This window comes from Pelobates fuscus, chromosome 2, assembly GCF_036172605.1.
Source record: "Pelobates fuscus isolate aPelFus1 chromosome 2, aPelFus1.pri, whole genome shotgun sequence".
Classification (NCBI taxonomy): Eukaryota; Metazoa; Chordata; class Amphibia; order Anura; family Pelobatidae; genus Pelobates; species Pelobates fuscus.
The window spans coordinates 57,493,480-57,514,878 of record NC_086318.1 but is presented as its reverse complement, the minus strand read 5'-3'; the positions used below and the strand labels follow the sequence as shown (position 1 = coordinate 57,514,878).

The following is a 21,399-nucleotide window of genomic DNA, read 5'->3' as shown; positions in this document are numbered from 1 at the left end:
TCAGCCTTAATATATCCTCACATTACTCCATCTCCCCCATAACCATTAAATGATAGTGAATGAATTAGCGCTAACTATTTTGGTACACAGAGTTTAGACTTCAGAGAGACAGCTAAATTAAACAAATCCGTAACCAATTACCTGCAATGATTTCACGAAGCTTTGGATCCAGGTTTACTGTACATGGTAAAAAGGTCTTCACATCTCTAGCCACAAGAACTGGTGTCCTGGACGATAAAAATACTTCAAAGTTTCTAATATCCCCATCAATTTCAAGGAGGGGCTCAACATCTTTTGTTGTGGGAATATTTTTTGAAATTCTGAAATATAAAAAGGAAAAAAAAATGAGATACATTCTATTTCGCAGAAATTCGACTCTTTACATATACAATGCTTTATAAATTACCTAAATTAACACAGCAACTTCGGCAACCCCCCTTCCACATGTATTAATTAACAAGGCCAATATTTTTATAAAGTGAGTCATTCGCTTTCCATACCAATGCAAACCAGTATGGAAGCCTTTTGCAGCATGATCTAAATTCACATGTATGTTTATTCACACAACCCAGATTTTATTTTAAGAAATGTAACAATTATTACCGCAGCAGTCTCCAGTGTTAACCCAGAAAAAAATTGGACTCCTCACAAACTTCAACAAAATTTTGACCTTACTGTACTTAATTTATTTTTGAGCCTAAATAGAACAGAGGAGATTAATATACGTTGAATTTGCAGGGCTCTGTGTTAAACCTTCGAAAGCAGTGGAGCTCACTGGTAAATCGACAGAGGGTTGCAGAATTTGAGGTTAGGTCTATACAGAACTTAGGAGTTGAATGTAAAGACTACAGTAAGCTAGTGAATTCAACGTTAAACCTTTGGAGTTCAAAGTAAGCCTTTTGCGTACGACGTCACCACATAACACTTAACCCGTTTAATGCCCTTAATCAGTAGTGTCACTATTATGGAACCAAAATGGATAGGGTATCAAACAGGAGGCACATATCATATTGGGATTACAGGAACTACAAGCCACGTGGTTGGATAAGGTTTAAATCAGGGAATAAGAGTCACAGGTTGTTTTAAGGAACTCTAAAGCCAACATTTAAGAATAATTCAGCATAAATTCAGTAAGATGTGTGAACGTCTGCTTGTCACGGAGTTTAACTGTGGAATGTTCAGTCTACATTTAAACATTTCATCAAAATCGGCGATACCAAGTTAGTGAGAACTCAGACACAGCAACAGTAGCTGGCCATGAAAGAAAAATTCCACAAGTTTATGAGCAATATAATGTTTATGATTAAACCATTAAATCCAAATTTAAGTATGAAGTAATAACTAATCTACAAAGAAAGCAAAAAAATCTGGCTGTAAAAATGTGCAAGGCAAGCAGTCAGCTTATGCCGATTCAAAGCAACTAGCACTATGGATTTGCAGACTTTAACACAGAGTTCAAAAGGAATGCTCTGGAGCCAGAGCTTAGTTATCCAGCAGTGATTAGCTATGCAGTTAGTGTAACAGGCAGTCCTTCCTGCAAGTACATAAACAGCATTTTTCAACCAAGGAACCATCCACTAAACTGATCATTTGCACAGAGGTTGATGGAGCAAGAACAAATCAGCAGGTTTCGCATCCATATTCATCATTTGTTTTGATATTTTCTTCTAACGTAACCCTGGCTGCTGGTATTGACCAATATTAAAACTGAATAATTGCACAACCCCCACATTTCTCTTTTTAGAAAGGTCAATCTCTATTTTTATTCTGTCTTTTATATTAAGTTACTCTTTTCTTAAAAGTCCGATGTTCTGGTGTGTGCAAATGTATAATATGAATTCACAGGAACAACTCTTTCAACTAAAATGTGTGTGTGTAAATAAGAAACTGCAGTTTTGTTTTAAAATTACATTTTCAGTTCTACAAATTATTATCAGCTTATAAAATCACGTAAAGAAACACTATAGGGTCAGGAACACAAACATGCCTCCCAGCTCGCCTTATGAAAGAATTAGATTGGCTGAGATTGCCAAGGAGGTAGGCTGGGGCAGAGTCAAATGCCACCCTAGCAAATAAGCATCTCCTCATAGTAATGCATCTCTATGAGGAACGTTCAGTATCTCCATGTAGGTGGTGTGCAGCACTGCCCTAGGAAGCACCTCTAGTGACCGTCTGAGGAGTGGCCACTGGAGGTGTCCCTAGGGTTTAAAGGATCACTATAGTGTCAGGAAAACACTATATAATCCTTAGGTTCTCCCCACCCTCCCTCCTCCCCCGCTGGACTGAAGGAGTTAAAACCCCTTCAGCCACCTATCTTATCCAGCACCGGGCTCCCTCTGCGCTGGTGACCTCTCCTCTCCCTCCAACATCAGCTCCAGAGTGGAGCCAAATGCGCATGCGTGACCAGGGTCGTGCGCACATTACAAACGCCCATAAGTAAGCATTTCTCAATGCTTTCCTATGGACGTTCTGTGTGCTCAATGCAATTTTCCCATTTAGCGTCGGGGAAGCGCCTCTAGCGGCTGTCAGGAAGACAGCCACTAGAGGCTGGATTAACCCTGCAATGTATACATAGCAGTTTCTCATTGAGCTGAAGTGGTCTGGGTGTCCATAGTGGTCCTTTAATGTAAACACTGCCTTTTCTCTGAAGACTGTGTTTACTGCAAAAAGTGTGCAGGGACTGACTATACTCACCAGAACAACAACATTAAGCTGTAGTTGTTCTGGTGACTCTAGTGTCCTTTTATATGCTCCTTCACAGGCCCGCATCTGGTCACACCTCCCACCCACCCCTATAACAAAAGTGTGCTCTATCGGCCATATGAATTGACTGGATGCATATAATAGCAACAATTGTTTAAGCAGGTCACATGGGGGTGCACTTTCAACAGACAAAAATGGTGAGATAGTAATAGACATATCTTATCTTGTACTTAATCCTGCATTTAAGGGATGACTATGACATGCAGTAAACTTACAAGGGCAAGACTAGCTGTTCATTAATTTTCCCATTTGTCCTAATTTGCATGTATACCCATCTGCAGCTAAATTCTGTACAATTGGGAATATAATGGAAATCAACATTATTTTAAATTTCTTGAGACGTTATCTATTTGCTTTACGGAATGTTTGCTTATCAGACATGATTTTAAAGAAATGGTTTAAAATCTACTCTTGCAGCACTAATTAAAATCCCATAGATATAAGAAGATAAAGACATGAGCAAATATTCAGCTGACGGGTCACATGCAGCGTATTAACTGGACTTTAATACCAGCTCTGCCTAAGACATGCTTTCTGAAAGGTTCACAGCTATATTGAACAACACAATTATTAGGGGGGTGAGGGGGATGGAAGGGGGAAGCAGGTTTATAGTTAAAACAATCTAAGACTTAAATGGAAACAAAGCTCAATTGTTTGATTCAGTTGTCGTTTTACTTCCATCCTGACACACCAATCATCATACTTCTTCACATCTTCAATTTTATATGCTTTCCATGTTCATGTACATTCCTCTGGTACGTAGAAACTACTCATCAACCCTCTATGTATATCCTGGATGTTTTTTTGTTTTTTTTGGTTGTTGTTGTTGTTGGTTTTTAACAGAATATTCGTGGATAGAATGGTTAATATGTGGGCTAACCACTGTTGATCAAAAGGAGAAAGCAAACTACCAATTTGGAGTCAAACAAAGATATTGAGATTTGTCTGGTTTCAACTTTCAACCAAACTGTAGCTGAATTAAAGTGCCAATTTGTCTGAAGTAACATAATTTGCCTTTTATTAAAGGAGCACTAGAGCATTAAGAATACAAATCTGTTTTCCTAACGTTATAGAGTCTCTGTTCCTAGTGATATTAGGTCTTCCCCCATGCCGTTTGGCATATAAAGGGTTAAAAGCTCTTTATTACCTGCCTCATTCCAGCACCGAGGCTCCCCTACGCTGCTCATCTTTCCTCCCCTAGTGATGTCACAGGTGAGGTATGGCCTTTTCCTCAATGGTTCAATCCAATGCTCCTCTCGAAGGAGCACTTGGAACCTAATGCACATGCGTGATGAGCACTGAATGAGTATTCAACCTTTCTCACAGGAAAGCATTAAATCAATGTTTTTCTATAGAGCTTGTGCATCACGTGAACGGATTTTACCATCTCAGGGCAATGGAAGCGTTTCTAGTAGCGGTTATACTGACAGCCACTAGAGGTGAACTTAACTCTGCACCCAGAACATTTTATTGAGATGGTGTGGTCTTGGTGACTACAGTGCTCTTTTATCAACTAAATTAAATCCAATTCACCAAATGAATAGTGATAATAGAACAATGTTTGGCTGCTGTTCAACATTTAATGAAAATACCTAAGTTATCAGAAAAAATAACAAAAAACATATGTGTGTGTGTGTGTGTGTTAAAAGGGTTAAAACAAAACAAAAACCCTTTAGAGTACAACATTCAGCAGTGTAAATACAGTATATTGTTTGTTTATTGCTATTTTTGTTTTGTTTTGTCCAAGTTGTTCATTTAGTTCTAGTACAGCATTAATAGATGGTGATGAACCTTGCCTTAAATTATGGTTCTTTAGTCTCACTGGTCACAAACCCCCCTCCTCCCCACAAATAAATATAAACCATATAGAAACAAAACGTCTTTACTTTTTTTATTTTTTTTAATTATACTATATTGTGTGCTATTCCACCCGAGCCCTAGCTCACAAACCATATACCGGTAGTTCATGCAAAGTCTGTTGATAAATGAACAACGACTCCTGTGCAGGTAAAAGGTGACTGCGGACAGAAATACCAGCCTGTATTGTTTATTACCTAATATTTCATAGTCCAACCCTGATTTGAGAGGGAAGCTGCCAACACAAATCAGATTACATTGGTTTACCACAGGCCTTTCATTCATCAGAATGAAATTTCATTTAATCAGCTACTTATCCTCAGTGTGAAATGTGAACAAATCTGCTCCATCCATTTAACTGCCCAGCACGGTGCCCTAAATCGGACTTTTGCTGTGCCCCATAATAAAATGTGTATTGCACAGTACACACATTATAAGAAATGTCACCTTTATGTAAGGTTCTCAGTAGTTTAAAGGTAAATATGCACACATGTCCACTGAGGGTTATAGTTATATCACACGCACACTGATGTCACTATTTTTACGGTAATAATAAGTCACTGATTGAATGGAAAGCTTATTACCGATGTCGGCGCAGTAAGAATCAGCAGGGAGAATGTATCAAGTCAACAGTTCTCATGCACATAGCAACATGCTTCCAGATGTCTACATTTTAGGCTGTCTCTACTCACTTTTACAACTGGGAAACCCAGTCTTCAAAAGGACTGCCAATCTCCCATTAAAAGTGCTGTACTACAAGGAGTACTATGTTCCCTGAGTTGCACATAACGAGAAATTAGGTCAATGAAAGATTTGAGAATAACATTGGGTACACCTTGCACAAGATATGCCAAGCTATATCTTGTCAAACCCAAGTTTAAGTCTCAATACTAATTAATTGGGCACCAACTGGCTGAAACAGGAGCATCACATTTGTCAAATGCCAGCAACTGCCCACAACTAAATAACTATATTACTATACTGCCACCATCAAGATAATGTACCTCCCACTGACCCAGGCTAAAGTGAAGGTGTTCTGCCTATATTGCATTTCAAACAAATTAGCATTGAAGAATGGGTAAGCAAGCTCATTGTGTCTACAAAATGTGTCTATCAAACAAGGTTAAAGAAACCCACCTCTTCCAACAATGACACGGGTTTGAAATGGAAGGCACTCCAGATATTATTAACTACATTTCTCATGATAAAATTCCAGTAATGTAGCTTTACTATCCAATAAAGAGTGAATTACTGCATTACTAGTAACAGGTTGACTGTTTGCAAAGACCCTATAACACCATTTGTCATCTTGTTTCAGTAAACCGTTAAGAGTTCAGATGATTCAATCATCTGCTCTCCTATAAGGCCTGGCTTCATAATATACACCTTTAATAAACTTTTACCAGTTTAAACTAAATACAACATTCTCCACCTACTGTCTTATTTTATAGTAATACAGGAAATGATCACCCTTCTGTTGCCCAGAAATAATCTATCCAACCCTACACCTTGGATCTGGTATGAATGAGGTTATATCCTGTTAAAGAAAAGAAAGTAAAAGACGTAATAAATAATTAAGAAAAATAAGTTATCATTTATTGATTAATATAAAACAGGAGATAAATTTGCCCGAAAAAAGGAGTTTTAGAATTAGAATTGCGCAGGAGCAGCATACCATGAAAAAAACACAACTTATTGGGATGAAAGTCTGAGCTGGTAAGAATTGAACCTGCAACATTGCAGTTACAGCTCTATCCAACGAGTTCGCACACCAGCTACATCAAGATAAGCCGAGATTGAGGTCTGTTGGACAGAATAATGTCCACTTTACTCTACATAACCTGGCTAACAGTAAACCAACATCCAATTGTTTTGTTATACTTGTTGTGACAATACTCACAGGTACAATTTTGTTATCACTGGTTATTGAGAGCGGCAGCTCTTCAATGGCAAAGTAAAAATGTCCAATTCTGCCATTCAAACCAAAAAGGGCCATTAAGTTTCGTAATGATGATGCAACTGGGCATTATTTAAATCAAAAGAAAATCTTGATCTATTTTAATTGGTAAACTAAGAAAACTTTGCTTATTGTGCATTTCTAATATAATTAAAGCCTGTGAGCATAAATGAGAATAATTTATGCAATAGAATAAAAGTACAGATTTTTAATAGCCTTCAGGACCAATCATTTTTTTTTACTTTGTATTTCATTGATATCATTTCTTTAAAAATAGCATTTCCCTTTAAATAGCCTGGCGTCACCATTTTAATTTTTCTCTCTGAGCCAGTTTCTGCTGAAAGCTATCCCACTGGAACGCTGGAATATATTAGAGAAAAAATACTTTTGAAGCGGGAATGCTTTTATAGATAATCAAAGACAGTAAGAAAGTGAAGTGCCAAAGCTATGCCTCAAAGCACAGAAAGATCAATATCACCAGCCACAAGGAAGTAATGAACAGATTGTGGCCTGAATTGTAAATTTCCAGTGTTGGCAAGGGTAGAGGGAAGACAAACATATGAAAAAAAATTAAAAAGAGAGAAATAAAAAAAAAGACATCAACAAAACATTTGACTTAACACAGAAGGCTGAAAGGCTATAAAATCAAATGGAAGATTCCATGGGCAAAATGTAAATGAAGGGATATGTTTATCCTTGTGAATTTATTAGATGTTAAATTGGACTAGATCAAGGAGTACGTATTGATCAATTAGTGTACAACACACTAATTACATATATACTTCAAAAAACACACTTGGAAATTGATAGTGCATGATAGAGTTTGCAATATGTTTATTATTTTTCTTAATATGATATCTAGTGTGATTAATTACTGGATAAGAATTCTGTTTACGCAAGTTTTCGGAGGGATCTAACCCGCCTTCACTAAAGTCCACGGTCAATCAGAAATTGCTGAGAGATAGCCAACGGGATGCAATGAGTGAGTATGATGCTAAGGAAAATAAAGGTGTACCTGAGGAAGATCAGAACATTGAAAAGGATTACGCACTTACACGTGTGAAATGGCATTGAGGCAATATAATTACCAGTTTTTTTTAATAAATTTGAATATCTTGTTATAATCGGTAGTGCTTTTATTTTGCAGGGTCCATCTATTGAAATATATATCGGTTCAAACTTACACCCATGCTGATATACTTGAGCCAGTACATCTAGGCTCAGAAAAATGTGAGTGTGATACCAGTAGAAGTGTTTTTAACACCTATTTATCCATCTGTGTACAAACTGTATTGCACTATGATGGTTATAATTTTTCTTTACAGTCACATTTAAAGGGACACTATAGTCAGCAGAACAACTACAGCTTATTGTATTTGTTCTGGTGAGTAGAATCATTCCCTTCAGGCTTTTTGCAGTAAACAGTTTTTTCAGAGAAAATGCAGTGTTTACATTACAGCCCAAGGATACCTCCACTGGCCACTTCACAGAGGGCTACTAGATGTGTTTCCTGGGGCAGTGCTGCACACTGTGCAGTACGGCCATTCTGTGTCTCCACCCTCTGCATGCAGACTCTAAACTTTCCTTATTGATTCACTATGAGGAGATGCTGATTGGCCATGGCTGTGTATGACTTGTGCTGGCTCTGCCCTGATCTGCCTCCCTGACAGTCTCAGCCAATCCTATTAGAAAGCATTGTGATTGGCTCACATAATCACTTCTGATTATGTCAGTCAAGCAAGCACATCAGGGTCAGAGGCAGCAGCTGCAGACATGAATACAAGATTTTACTATATTTAGGGAGGCAAGGGTGGTCTAGATGGTGGTTTTAACACTATAGCGTCAAGAATACAAGTCTGTGTTCCTGAACCTATAGCGTTCCTTTAAGACAATCCAATATGGTATATGCAATTTAATGTATCATATATTCACTTTTTATTTACACAAAGGGCGCTGTTTACCTATTGTGTATTGTTAGTTATTCTTTTATTTCGGCTATCCTGGACTTAAATGTGAAAGTCAATCAATATTCACATTTTAGTAAATAACCTTGTGTACGTACAAATGGGTGAGTACACTGAACAAGCAGTCACTAAAGTTCTTACCTATTTGTACAACACCAACACTATTTAAGGAATATATATTGAATGACTTGTTTGTATTGTATTGTTTCTATTGTACTCTTGCTAACATACTACACAAGATTTGTCTTTTCTTTTACATTCTGGTGTGCTGTAGTTGTGAACAGGAAGTTTGCTGGAGAGGCTGTCTGGGCAGAGGAGAACATTAAGTTCTGTAGCGATCATGTATTCATTGCTACTTTTAAATGATAGTACTGGGCACGAGAACTGTAATCCTGTAATGAAGTTCCTGGTCGCTTTTCCAAAACACTGATATTTTAAAGCGACTAAAGAGGGCTTTTGCATTGGACCATAAACGTGCTGCCATCTGCCAGAAACATTACGAGTGAGTAATAGGACAGAGCAGAATTTTTCAGGGTAGTATGAAGATATTTTTTTTAAACACGAGAATCCTAGTCTCTTGATCCATTTAAAAGACAGGCTAAGCATTTTTAGCAACAAGTTTCACACCAAAGAGGTTATGTTTCCAATTTAAGAAACCTAAAACGAATTTTAATCAATCAATGCAATAATTAAATGTGTAAGTGATATGCTGTACATATTGGGGACAGTGAAAATAAAATATTTACTTACTTTATTGGCCATTAACTGCTAATTTCATTAGCCATTCTCAGGCGGTTGAATGTTATTGAATGTTGAATATTGCCATTGTAACTTATAACAGCAGTAAGCAATACGGTACTTAAATGCTACTATCAGAGTGAGGATACTACTGAGAAGCAACGTTGGCACTTGCAGTCATCATGGAAGAAAGTTTTTCTCAGAATGGTTTTCAAAGATAATGAGAAAGTGAATATGTGAAAATATTCGTACTAGGCAGGATAGACACAGGTGGTGAGCAAAGGGGTGTAGATTCAGCTGTGTTAAATTTCTGATGCTGCCAAATTGACAAAGGTAATTCTGTAGTACTGAATGCGTTAACAGTGATTCAGGACAAGATAGTGATTTTTTTTGTTTGTTTTTAAATCACATTTGCACACAGCAGTTGACAGCGTTCCAGGTAAGAGTTTTAGAAGTAAACCTCAAAAATATTAAGAGCAGACAGAGCAAAAAACCATACAAATGAAGAACGTCTCAACAAAAACGATACTATAAGAATCTTAAAGGAAAAATATTTCCAATACATAAAACTGACTGGGCCAGACACTGGTTTAAACTCATGCCTGTAAAAATTTTGTACAAGTCTGTCTTATGGCATCCCACTTATGAGAGTTCAAGTGGACGTTTCATCCACAAATCACACAGGTAATATGGCCATATTCGGGTTTTGATCTAAACCCTTCACTAGTAAAAGCCCCAATTATACAGTTACCTTAAGATCCTTTCCTGCTCAAACACAGCTAGATGTCAGTTACAACTGGTCAATAATCATAATTTAGAATGTGTAGGTCATGAAAATGTATATATATATTTTATAAATAGTGCTACGGATAATAAGAGCTCCATGAAAAGTTAAGATATTAAGGTAGACATTAAACATTTATGGGCTGGGGAAAAATCTACAGTCAATTAGTTTTTTATTCTACTTGATGCTTGAATTGTGAGTAAACAGACATTTTTACCAGTTGTCACAAATACATTGTAAAACAGTCATCAGGGTGCTTTACATTTGTACACATGAATTAACAAAGGCTGCCACAACAGAAACACAACAACGGGATGCTGGACCTGAGTCACAAATGCTGTGTTACACAACAGGATCAGAGAGAGGTGCCAATCAGAACAGAATCAAGTACCAGTCAGAATGCATGCACGCTATTTAACATCCAAAGCGGTTTCAGACTCAACCAAGTCTACAAAAAGACAGATCAAATCAAGGTATGTCCGTGTGTCTAAATAATAAAACCGATTAACCTTCCCCTTCAATGTCTCAGATTGTCATGGTACAAGTGTGTGTCAAATGGAATATGTATCAAATCTAACATCAATGTAACCAACACATTTACCTTAACCCAAACAAGGGAGGGATTGTAGCCATTTCCAATTATGCCACAAAAAGGGTAAAATTGACTTCATAATGGCATGCCAATTTCCCATGGGACCAATAACCTGTTTTCATACATATCTATTATATTCATGAATGTTCTGATTTTGCTTCTAGGTCTTTAAAACGAATATCTATACATTCTGGTAAGACAACCTCTTTAGTTGAGAATTCCACATCTTTATTGTTCTTACTGTAAAGAATCCTTTCCTCTGCTGTAAGTAAAAACGCCGTTCTTTCAGTCTCAATGGGTGACCTCTTATCCTCTTCCTATTAATTAACAGGCTATACCAGTGATGGTGAACCTTTTTAAACCCGAGTGCCCAAACCGCAATACATGCCAACTTTTTTTCCCTCAAAGTGCCAACATGGCAATTAAACCTGAATACTGAGGTTTACGTTTAGAAAAAACTACTCGTACAGTTAACAACTTTTGTTTTAAAAGAAGAACACAACAGAGAGTTAAATTATACAAATATTAGTATCTCCAACAAATGCAATACATACACACAGACTGCTGAACACATACACACACCAACTGCTTAATACATACACACACCGAGACACAGACAGACTGCTAAATACACACACAGTCCGCTAAATACACGCACACTGCGGAGTACACAGTCCGCTAAATACACATACACTGCTGAGTACGCAGTCTGCTCAATACACGCACGCAGCCTGCTGAATACACGCACACAGTCTGCTGAATACACGCACACACTGCTGAATACATAAAGACTGCTGAAAAGGGTGCTGGCTGGGGGGGGAAAGGGTGCTGGCTGTGTGGGGGGGGGAAAGGGTGCTGTGTGTGTGGGGGGAAAGGGTGCTGTGCGTGTGGGGGGAAAGGGTGCTGTGCGTGTGGGGGAAAAGGGTGCTGTGCGTGTGGGGGAAAAGGGTGCTGTGCGTGTGAGGGAAAGGGGTGCTGTGTGTGTGGGGGAAAAGGGTGCTGTGTGTGTGGGGGAAAAGGGTGCTGTGTGTGGGGGGGGGTAGGGGTGCTGTGTGTGTGGGGGGGGTAGGGGTGCTGTGTGTGTGGGGGGGTAGGGGTGCTTTGTGTGTGGGGGGGTAGGGGTGCGGGGGTAGGGGTGCTGTGGGTGGGGGTGCTGTGTGTAGAGGGGGTAGGGGCGCTGTGGGTAGGGGGTAGGAGTGCTGTGGGTAGTGGTGCTGTGGGTAGGGGGTAGTGGTGCTGTGGGTAGGGTGCTGTGGATAGGGGAGAGGAGTTGCAGATGCATTCACTTTTTTTTTTTTTTTTTTTTAAATATGAAATATTTATGAAATCAGTATCCGCCCCCCTTCCCTTCTTGTTACCTTTGGTGAAGGGGAGAGGGGGGAGGACACAGCCATCCCTGGTGGTCCGGTGGTGGTATGCAGGACAGGGCAGGTCCTGCAGCTCTCCTGTCCTCCCGCGCGATGCTGTGTGGAGCGTTGCCATGGTAATGCGCGGCAACGCTCCACACAGCTCGCGGGAGGACGGGAGAGCTGCTTCCTCGATCCCTTCCCCCCTGCTTCCGATCCTCCCGACATGGAAGCAGAGTAGGCACCTGCTGTTTTGGGCAGGCAGGTGCCTACTCTGCAGTGACGGCAAACCTATGGCCGCGTGCCCACAGAGAGGGCCCGGCGTGCCACCTGTGGCACGCGTGCCATAGGTTCGCCCTCACTGGGCTATACCATCTGAGGCACCTTTTTTCATCAAATAAAACAAATGCAATTCTTCATAGCTAATCTTTCCATCCCACTTAATATTGTGGTTCGCCTCTACAATTTTTCTAGTTCTGCAGGAGCCCCAAATTGCACCGCATATTTAACTCTTGCCGTTGATTTACAAAAACCCCTTTTTATACATGAAGCACCATACTCGATTTTGCAATGGCAGCCAGTATTGCATACTATTGCTTAGTTTGTGATCTATAACGGTTCCCAAGTCCTTTTTCATTTAATGTTATCCCTACCTCAACCCATTTAATGAATAAGCGGCGTGTGGGTTCCTTATTCTAAATTGCATTTTTCTATATTGATTCTCATCTGCAATTTGTCTGCCCAGTTTCCCAATTTATCCGAATCCCTCTCTAGAGAAGTTATCAGGGCCGGTGCAAGGATTTTGCCGCCCCCTCATGTCACTCACTCGCTGACAGACACACACACACACACTCACTGACATATATACACTTACTCACAGACATTCACTGACCGATATACACATACATTAAATGACATACATTCACTCACTCACTGACAGACCCACACACAGGGAGACACTCACTGACAGACAGACACAAACACAGACTCCCACAATTGTATTTTTTGAGGCCCATCCAACGCACTGTTTAGTATGCTGGGGCTGGAATGACGTTCTATTCCGGCTCCCGGCATCACAGAGGGTGCACGAGGGAGGAGTGGGAAGTTGCAAAATGAGCCTCCTCGCCACCTGCCTTCTCCGGTCACTGGAATTTGTTGGCAGAGCAGGCACCTGCCATCAAGGTAAGCAGGTGCCTGCTCTGCTTTACTTAGCACAGGTTCGGGGGTGCTCTGAGGTGGCCAGATGACCACCTCCATGGCCCCCTGTGACAGGGTTCCACTTGGCGCCTTATGGAAGTTCGCCTAACTGTTGCGCTGGCCCTGATCATGATGGACGACTCTTGTGTGTTCATGACTAAAGGCTTTTGTGTTTGTTCCACCATAATTCCACACTTTACCTTTATGTGCACCATTCATATTACAGTTTTTTTTGTTGACCAACATATTATATATACACTGATCATCCACAGTATTAAAACCACTGACAGGTGAAAAAAAAAAATGATTATATCGTTACAAAGGCACCTGTCAAGGGGTGGGATATATTAGGTTGAAAGTGAACAGTCTGTTCTAAAATTTCTTGTGTTGGAAGCAGGAAAAACGTGCAAGCAAAAATATTTAAGGCACTTTGACAAAGACTATTTAGTGATGGCTAGATGACTGAACAGACCATATCCAAAACAGTTGTGGGGTTTTCCTTGTATGCAGTGGTTCGCACTTACAAAAAGGGGTGCAAGGAAGGACAACCGGTGAACAGGTTTAAGGGTCACGGGTGCCCAAGGCTATTTGATACATGTAGGGAGCGAAGGCTATGCCGTCTGGTCCAATCAAACAGATTGTTGAAATAATTAATTCTGGCCATGACAGAAAGGTATCAGAACACACGGTGCATTGTAGTTTGCTGCTTTGTGGATGCGTAACTGTAGACTAGGCAGAGCGCCGAATGTGAGCATCAGAACTAGACTACGGAGCCTGATATGATGCATCATGTTTCCTTTTAGATCAGGTGGATGGCCGGATGTGTCTGCAGCGTTTACCTGGAGAAGAGATGGCAGCAGGATGCCTGATGGTCGGTGGAGGAAGAGTTATGCTTTGGGCAATGTTCTCCTGGGAAACCTTGGTCCTGGCATTCATATGGATGTAATGTTGATATGTACTACCTCCCTAGACATTGTTGCAGATCAAGTACATCCCTTAATGGCATTACATGATGGCCATGGCCTCTTAGCAAGATAATGCACCCTGCCACATTGCAAAAATTGTTCAGGAATGGTTTCAGCAAAATTATGAAGCGTTCAAGGTGTTGCCTTGGCCTCCAATTTCCCCAGATCTCAATCTGATTTAGCATCTGTGGGTTGTGCTGAAACAAATTGATGTGGCCAAATTTTATTTATTTTTTTATTTAATTGAAGAAAAGGCTTTCTTCTATGCATTCATCGAACAACATTACATAGGATTAAAATATTCAACATTTTTATAAATAAAGAAAAGAAAATACAATTTTGCTTATAATTTTTGCTTCAACTTAGAACAGTAAAATGAATTGGACAAATATCTAGTTTATTGTATTGGGATAGAAGCTTGCAAAATTTGTCTATAATTTAGCAATCACGTAGTCCTAAACCAGGCATAGGCAACCTTTGGCACTTCAGATGTTTTGGACTACACCTCCCATGATATTTGCCAGCATTATGGATGTAAGAGCATTATTGAGGATGTGGTCCAGAACATCTGGAGTGCCAAAGGTTGCCGCCTATCCTTGTCCTAAAACAATGCACAAAAGAATATATTTCTTGAAATGAAACCCGCCCCTGAATGTATTTAACCAAGAGTTTTGCAACTTTAAATGTAACCATTTTAACGCTAACCTCTGCTAAATATGCTAATTATATGTATGTTTTATTTTTCAAAACATACACAATCTTACCATAAAGACCCTAAATTTATATTCTGCTACTGCCCTCAGTTCAGCAGCAGCCCCCACGTAGACCTATGTTTTATGAAACATTATAGAATTAAAATACACACGTCAATTTCAGTTTTAAAATTTCACAGAATAATTTACTGAGGCCATTCACGTCTTACCATTTGGAGAAAAAAAAAATTGGAATCTTTAATATGAGTATTTTGAGTCTTTTCACTGGCCCATTTTCTCACCAATTTCTGTTGAATTTAGAGGCAATTTATTATTATTTACTTTTATACAATTAAACTTTAAAAGGTGAATTTTGCGGGCCTTGTATGTTCTACTACATGAAAGACCACAGATTCGTATCTACCGAGTACGGATAGATATATACATACATACATACATACATACATACATACACACACACACCTTTGCCATATTTTTTTTATTAACTTACTTATTTTGACATGCCAGTTGACTTGCTTTACCAGAAAAGCTAGTTGTTATTTAGCACAATGTGCCCCAATACTGACACTTTGATTCTACTTCTAACTCTATCTAACAAAGCACTGTTTAGTGTATGGCCCCCCCACATTAGGTTATCACTGTGGGAGACAATGCATTATGCTGTCAGGGGGCCAATGGGGCACAATTGGCATAATTGAGAGGAGGTACAGTAATAATACTCTAAAACCAGATCACGGGGCACATTGGACACCTAGCCTGCCTGCAGCCCAGCAAGCATTGGAGTGCTGTATGTTACAGTGATCTAATTCCAGGGCTGGATTTGAAACATTATTGTTGGTGTCTCATGCTGGAGATATCCAGCAATAGGTCAATACATTCCATAATTGGCGTGCACTGGAGCTCCAACTGCCACCAACAGGTTTTTATGGCAGCTGGCACTCAATTGCAGTGGCATGGTTCCACAGTGGTCGGATGCCTGGGGCAGACTGGTGGTCTATTGTCAGACTGCCTCACTTGTGTGGAATTCAGTCGATCTTGCACACACACCTGATGTACACAGCGCTATTTTTCCAGGAGCTATTGCCACTAAAAAAATGTTCCGGCTTGCTCCTAACAGAGTAAACAGCAGCCCGTATGTATTTGGAAGTGACACAGATTTGCTTGTTTTTGCTCCGTATTCCAGCACAATGGATTTGAAAAGAAATATTTACTAACAGTAAAGTGCAGACTATCCATGTGTCTGGTATGAATGTTAATAAAATATACACTTTGGAGCAATAGAAGCTTTTGGTATACAAAGTCCCCCCATTCTTAATTGAACACTGAGCTGTTCAACTGAATTTGGCCAAGTTTGTCTTAGTGCATCCTTCAATGACGCATAAGATGCCGTACAAAATGTGTACAGGTGATTCTCGATGTTCCATTTGAAGTTGCAGATTTTTATTGCTGCACCTAATATTTGCTGATGCCAATTATAACTGGTCAATGCTGTGTAAAGCATGCCATTAGGGTGAGGAATCAAGACCAGTTAAACAGAGACCTAGTCAAAGCGCTAGGTGAGTATCAAGTAAAGTGCAAGCCAATTGTTGAGAAGACAGGTGGGACCGCAATACCAAACAATCCAGGAACCCATCCAAAACATTTGTAAAGGAAAACAAACAAACAAAAAAAAAAAACTTTATTTACTTACCTTATCCCGGTGCCAATGTCACTCAGCACTGGGTTGGGGCTTCGCCTCCTCCGACACCCAACGACAAGCGGGCACTAATGTGCATGTGCGTCAAATGCCTCGTGCACATTAGACCTCCCCAGAAGAAAGCACTGTATCAATGCTTTCCAATTGAGAAATAGCAGATGCTGGATGTCCTCATGCAGAGTGTGAGGACGTCCAGCGTCAGTTACCAGACCAAAGTTCCTTTAGGATTCAGAAAGCGCCTCTAGTGGCTGTGGGTAGACTTGGAGCTGCAATATAAACATTGCTGTTTCTCTGGAACTGCAATGTTTATTATTGCAGCACTAAGTGCAATAGGGACACTGTACCCCAACCACTTTAATGGGCTGAAGTGGTCTGGATGACTATAGTGTCCCTTTAAAGTATGTCTGGCAGCCACTGAAACTGTCTCACTTGTCCGGACTGTTGATGGCAGAAGGAGAATGGATTTTTTTTTTATTGAGACTTGCTCTAAGCACCAAGTAATCTGAGCATACTGTCAGCTATGAGAGTGGTTAAGATCAGCAGTGATTTGTGGTATAATAAATAAAAATCACTGCAGCTGTAAACCTGCTCCTCAAGAAGGTTAACTATGCACCTGGAACATTACTGCCACGTTGCATGTGTTAATTTCTCTCTTAACTTGTGGGTGCAGCATTTACAATAAACCATGCTATGTGTAATCTGATAACCACTATGGCAATGATGCTATCAGTTTAGAGAGCATCTGTGGGGAAAAACTACCAAACCATAAACCCAGGGGTTTATGGTCAATCCCGAATAAGACGCTCCAACCCATTAAACAGTTAGAGAGACATTCCACTGCCTAAATATGTATTTACAAATGGGGGTTTCACTGTTTAGTAGTTATACCTCAAATGAAAACAATCTATACACAACATTCAAAAAAAGAGATGGGGACAATATAACCTCACATTTATTTTTTATATCTAAGAGGATCTAATCTGTTCAAATACATTTCACTGGAACACCATCTCAAACCAACTAAATGGTCCCAAACATACTGCTCACACAAATCAAACTTTACATTTCTACAAACATGTCATGATCTCAAAAGTCAGGAACTGAGCATGGCTGCAGTGAGGCTTGGCAAAGCCTTAGCAAGAACGATATAAGCTTGGCGTTATGTCGATGGGTCACAGACATCACTCAACAGCATGGCAAACAGGCACTGAATGTATAAAATACGCGTCATTTCTGTCCATTTCTTGCATTACGGGTGTAAATACCCTAAACTAAAAATGAAAGTCTGCACTAAATCTTCTTGGGTTTGTTTAATTCCAAATCTAATGTGCTGAAGTATAAAGGTGTATGAAAATCTGTGCCGCCTTACTATATTATATATATAAATATATATTGCTTTAGAAGACCCTCCTGGAATGGTTAGGCATGGACACCATAATGTATAAAATTGCAAACCTTAAAGACCTATTTCTAAGATTTATCATATTGTTTATCACATGTTTTTACCAGTTCACCTCCGCCAGCTCATATGTAAAGGAATGCTTTTTCCATGTAAAAGCTTTAATGTTTTGTACACAATATGGACCAAACAATGTGTTCAATATTACGCACATGCTAGCTTGTGAGCCTTAAAATGACTCCTACTCCATGTCATAGAAAAAGAGAAAAAAAATCTCAACACAATAGCTGCATTTCAATAATCTCCACTGGGTGCTCTTGAGTTTGTCGTGAAGTTTGCTTCAAAAAGCTCTGAAAAGCTTACAAGGACTGCTTGTTGTTGATGTATAATTTAGCATGAGAAGCAGGAAAGAGAGAATGCCATCATATGCTTGGGATTGAGAACTATAAAGAATTCATGTTTTATTTCAATAAAGCCAACAAAGGAAAGCTATATTTTGATAAATAGAGCCATCTAGACAAAAATGATTGCCACTCGATGCATTTTTTATTGATACAAAGGCTTCAGTGAAAAGACTCACCAGCTGTTGAAATGCTAAAGCCTATTAGAGTAGAAGGAACCTAAAAAGCTTTCTGTGCAAAATACAAAATAAAAAACTACCAACACAGATCCTTCAGCCAGCTCGATGGAAATAAGGCCCCCCTTTTAAGCAGTACGCAAATAGGCAGAACATTTACATTTGTAGCCTGAGAAGATAATGTAACCTTTATTAAGACTTCGTATGACCTACAAGTGTGTTTTCTGCAGAATTAACATTTACAGAAATTTGAAGGGTCGCATACAGAACTTAAAAGTAGTTTTTTAATGCCTTTTCTGGCTGATCTCATATGTCCACACAAAAATAATATTCCACGGAGTTAACCCATTCGTTGCCCATAGCCCGCACTATTCATAGACTGTCTGAAGATGGCCCTACTCTTTTCCGAACACAACCTGGACTTTGACAAACACAACGTTTCCACAAATTAAAAGTCAAATGTAAATAAGACCATGAATAAACTTTATATTAAAATTTCCTCTAAATTACATTCAATAAAAACATATACAGCTGAGTTTTTGGTTCAGCCTGCCTTAATAAATATTAACTTAAAATAAAATTTTACAAAATAAAAATAAAAACTTTATATCGGCGTATGCAGTGGAAATGTTACAATTATTCTCCACCGATAATTCAGTCTCTGAAAACAGAGGCACTGTGAGCAGCATGACCCCTTAAACTCTCTGGTTTGAAATCAAACCATTTTAGAATGCTTTGGGATCAACTGGATCTAATCTCATATCCGAGGGACTGACCCCCTAAGCTACACTGATAATGCCGATAACGGGGAGAGAGGGGGGGGGGTACCCACACTCTTCTAAACGTTCAATAGGATGTGACTAAAACAAATGTAAAGTCAAAACTACAAAAACAAATCTAAAAAAATAATTTACATATTAATTAGATGGAGAATAAACTTTGTTTTGCGCAAACAAAACTAATAAAAAGGTTTTTTGTGGTATTAATTAAATTTAGCTTGATTACAGGTCTATATCATACAGTTCTATTTAAGCAATCCGGTCTTCACGATCTCTGCTGAATATGCTGACATTTTAAAGGGAATATAGTTTATCCTCTTTGCTCAGCGTGCTTATAACGAAACCTATTACATTTTGAATAAAGCAACAGTAATGCGGAGACATACAGTACGTTCAGTGAGAATACTAGAGTTTAGAGACTAAATGGGTAACCAAGTTCACCAAGTCGTGAATTGGTATTTCCGGATGAATTCACAAGACCAAAATGCCTGAACTTAGAGTTGAATTAAAAAAGGTTTCCATTTTTGCCCAGAATTTGAAATTTCCTTGTTAATTTCAGACAATCCATGGTTTAGTGCAGGCATAGGCAGCCTTCGGCACTGCAGATGTTTTGGACTACACCTCCCATGATGCTTTTCCAACATTGTGTGTAGGAACATTATGGGGGATGTAGTCCACAACATCTGGAGTGCCGAAGGTTGCCTATCCCTGGTTTAGTGAATAACCCTTAAAGGCAAATCCTTTATGGCCATGTTCCCCTCTCAGAGCATTGACATGGGGGCAATTGTCATCTTTCACTGAAATAAAACCGTCACCAAATACGTTCCACACATGAGATGCCATTGCCTGCGCTGATCTTACTAAACATCCATAATATGGCTGACATACCAGCTATTACCAAGACGTATATAATTACTGTGAAGATGGAGCCTGTAAAAATCATGAATTAATTCAAAAATAAAAATTGATCTCACATAAAAAAATCAATAAAAAAAAATCATTGGACTTAATACTTCTGAATTATTTTCATGCAAACAGACTTAATTATGAGTATGTGTGATAAAATGCGTATCAAGAGATAGACTGATAATAAATACACTTTATTTTCTCAGAATATCTTCACATGAGATCTTGCGAAAACGTAATTATGTTAATAAATAATCTCTGTTTTCATCTGATTATTCTTATTTGGAATCTTGCTGCAATGTAAATTCATACAGTTTGGATATTATTTCAAAATATTGGACTGATAGTGGGGCTATTAAAAAGGGGTGGGGGAGGAAAAAAAAAACGTTTATCACAATTTTTATATAACTCCTTTTATCTTGTATGCTAACAAAAAAAACACAAAACCTTCAAATGATTCAGACAAAAGCTTTTAACTCAACGCATAATTGCAACAAAATTACAATAATTGTACCAATTAAAATAATCCTGAATGAACAGTTTGTCATCTTAATGTTCCAGTGGTTTATAGAAGGATCTACTTAATTAGCTGAAATTGCTTTCCAGTGTTGGTATCAAATGTCATTTGTTAAAAGTTGAACGATTTAGAAAATAATTTAACAAAGCAATTTTACAAAACACCAAGAAGCAACATTTTCCCTTTTCAGCTGAATAAAACAAGCAGATGTGTCATCAAATTACTATAAAAATAAATGAGGCTTTTTATGGAAATATATAAATTTTACTACTTGCGCGGAGAAAAAAAAAAAATACCATTTTCGAATTGTTTTACCAAATCTAAATTCCTTAATAATAAAATAAATGTATACCATTTATCTCCTGCTGCTATTACCATGCTGTAAATACAACATTTCCCAGTCGCAACATCCATACATAACGCACTCAGAATATGGGACAGGATGCTTGCTGGTAATACGACTGTGTTCTTAAGGAACCCATTCCACGTATGATGCACAAAATTATTTTTAAAGAATACAGCAGCAGCCACAGTGTCCGCACTGCTCCAGATTAGTCTGCTAAAGCCAGGGAGCAGTGTAATTCAAGAGAAACCATCAGGAAGCCACAATATTGTATGGAGAGATGAAAGTATATTTTGCAAAAGTCGT

At 38.9% G+C, this 21,399-nt stretch overlaps 1 protein-coding gene across 3 annotated transcripts in view; it reads right to left on the bottom strand.

Annotated features, from left to right (window-relative positions):
- KIDINS220 (kinase D interacting substrate 220) overlaps nt 1-21,399 on the bottom strand; it is a 124,980-nt gene that overhangs the window by 31,296 nt on the left and 72,285 nt on the right. For all 3 annotated transcript variants that reach the window (XM_063442189.1, XM_063442190.1, XM_063442191.1), the window contains exon 23: nt 142-320. In XM_063442189.1, the coding sequence (XP_063298259.1) occupies nt 142-320 (179 nt within the window). The remainder of the gene's footprint in view (nt 1-141; nt 321-21,399) is intronic.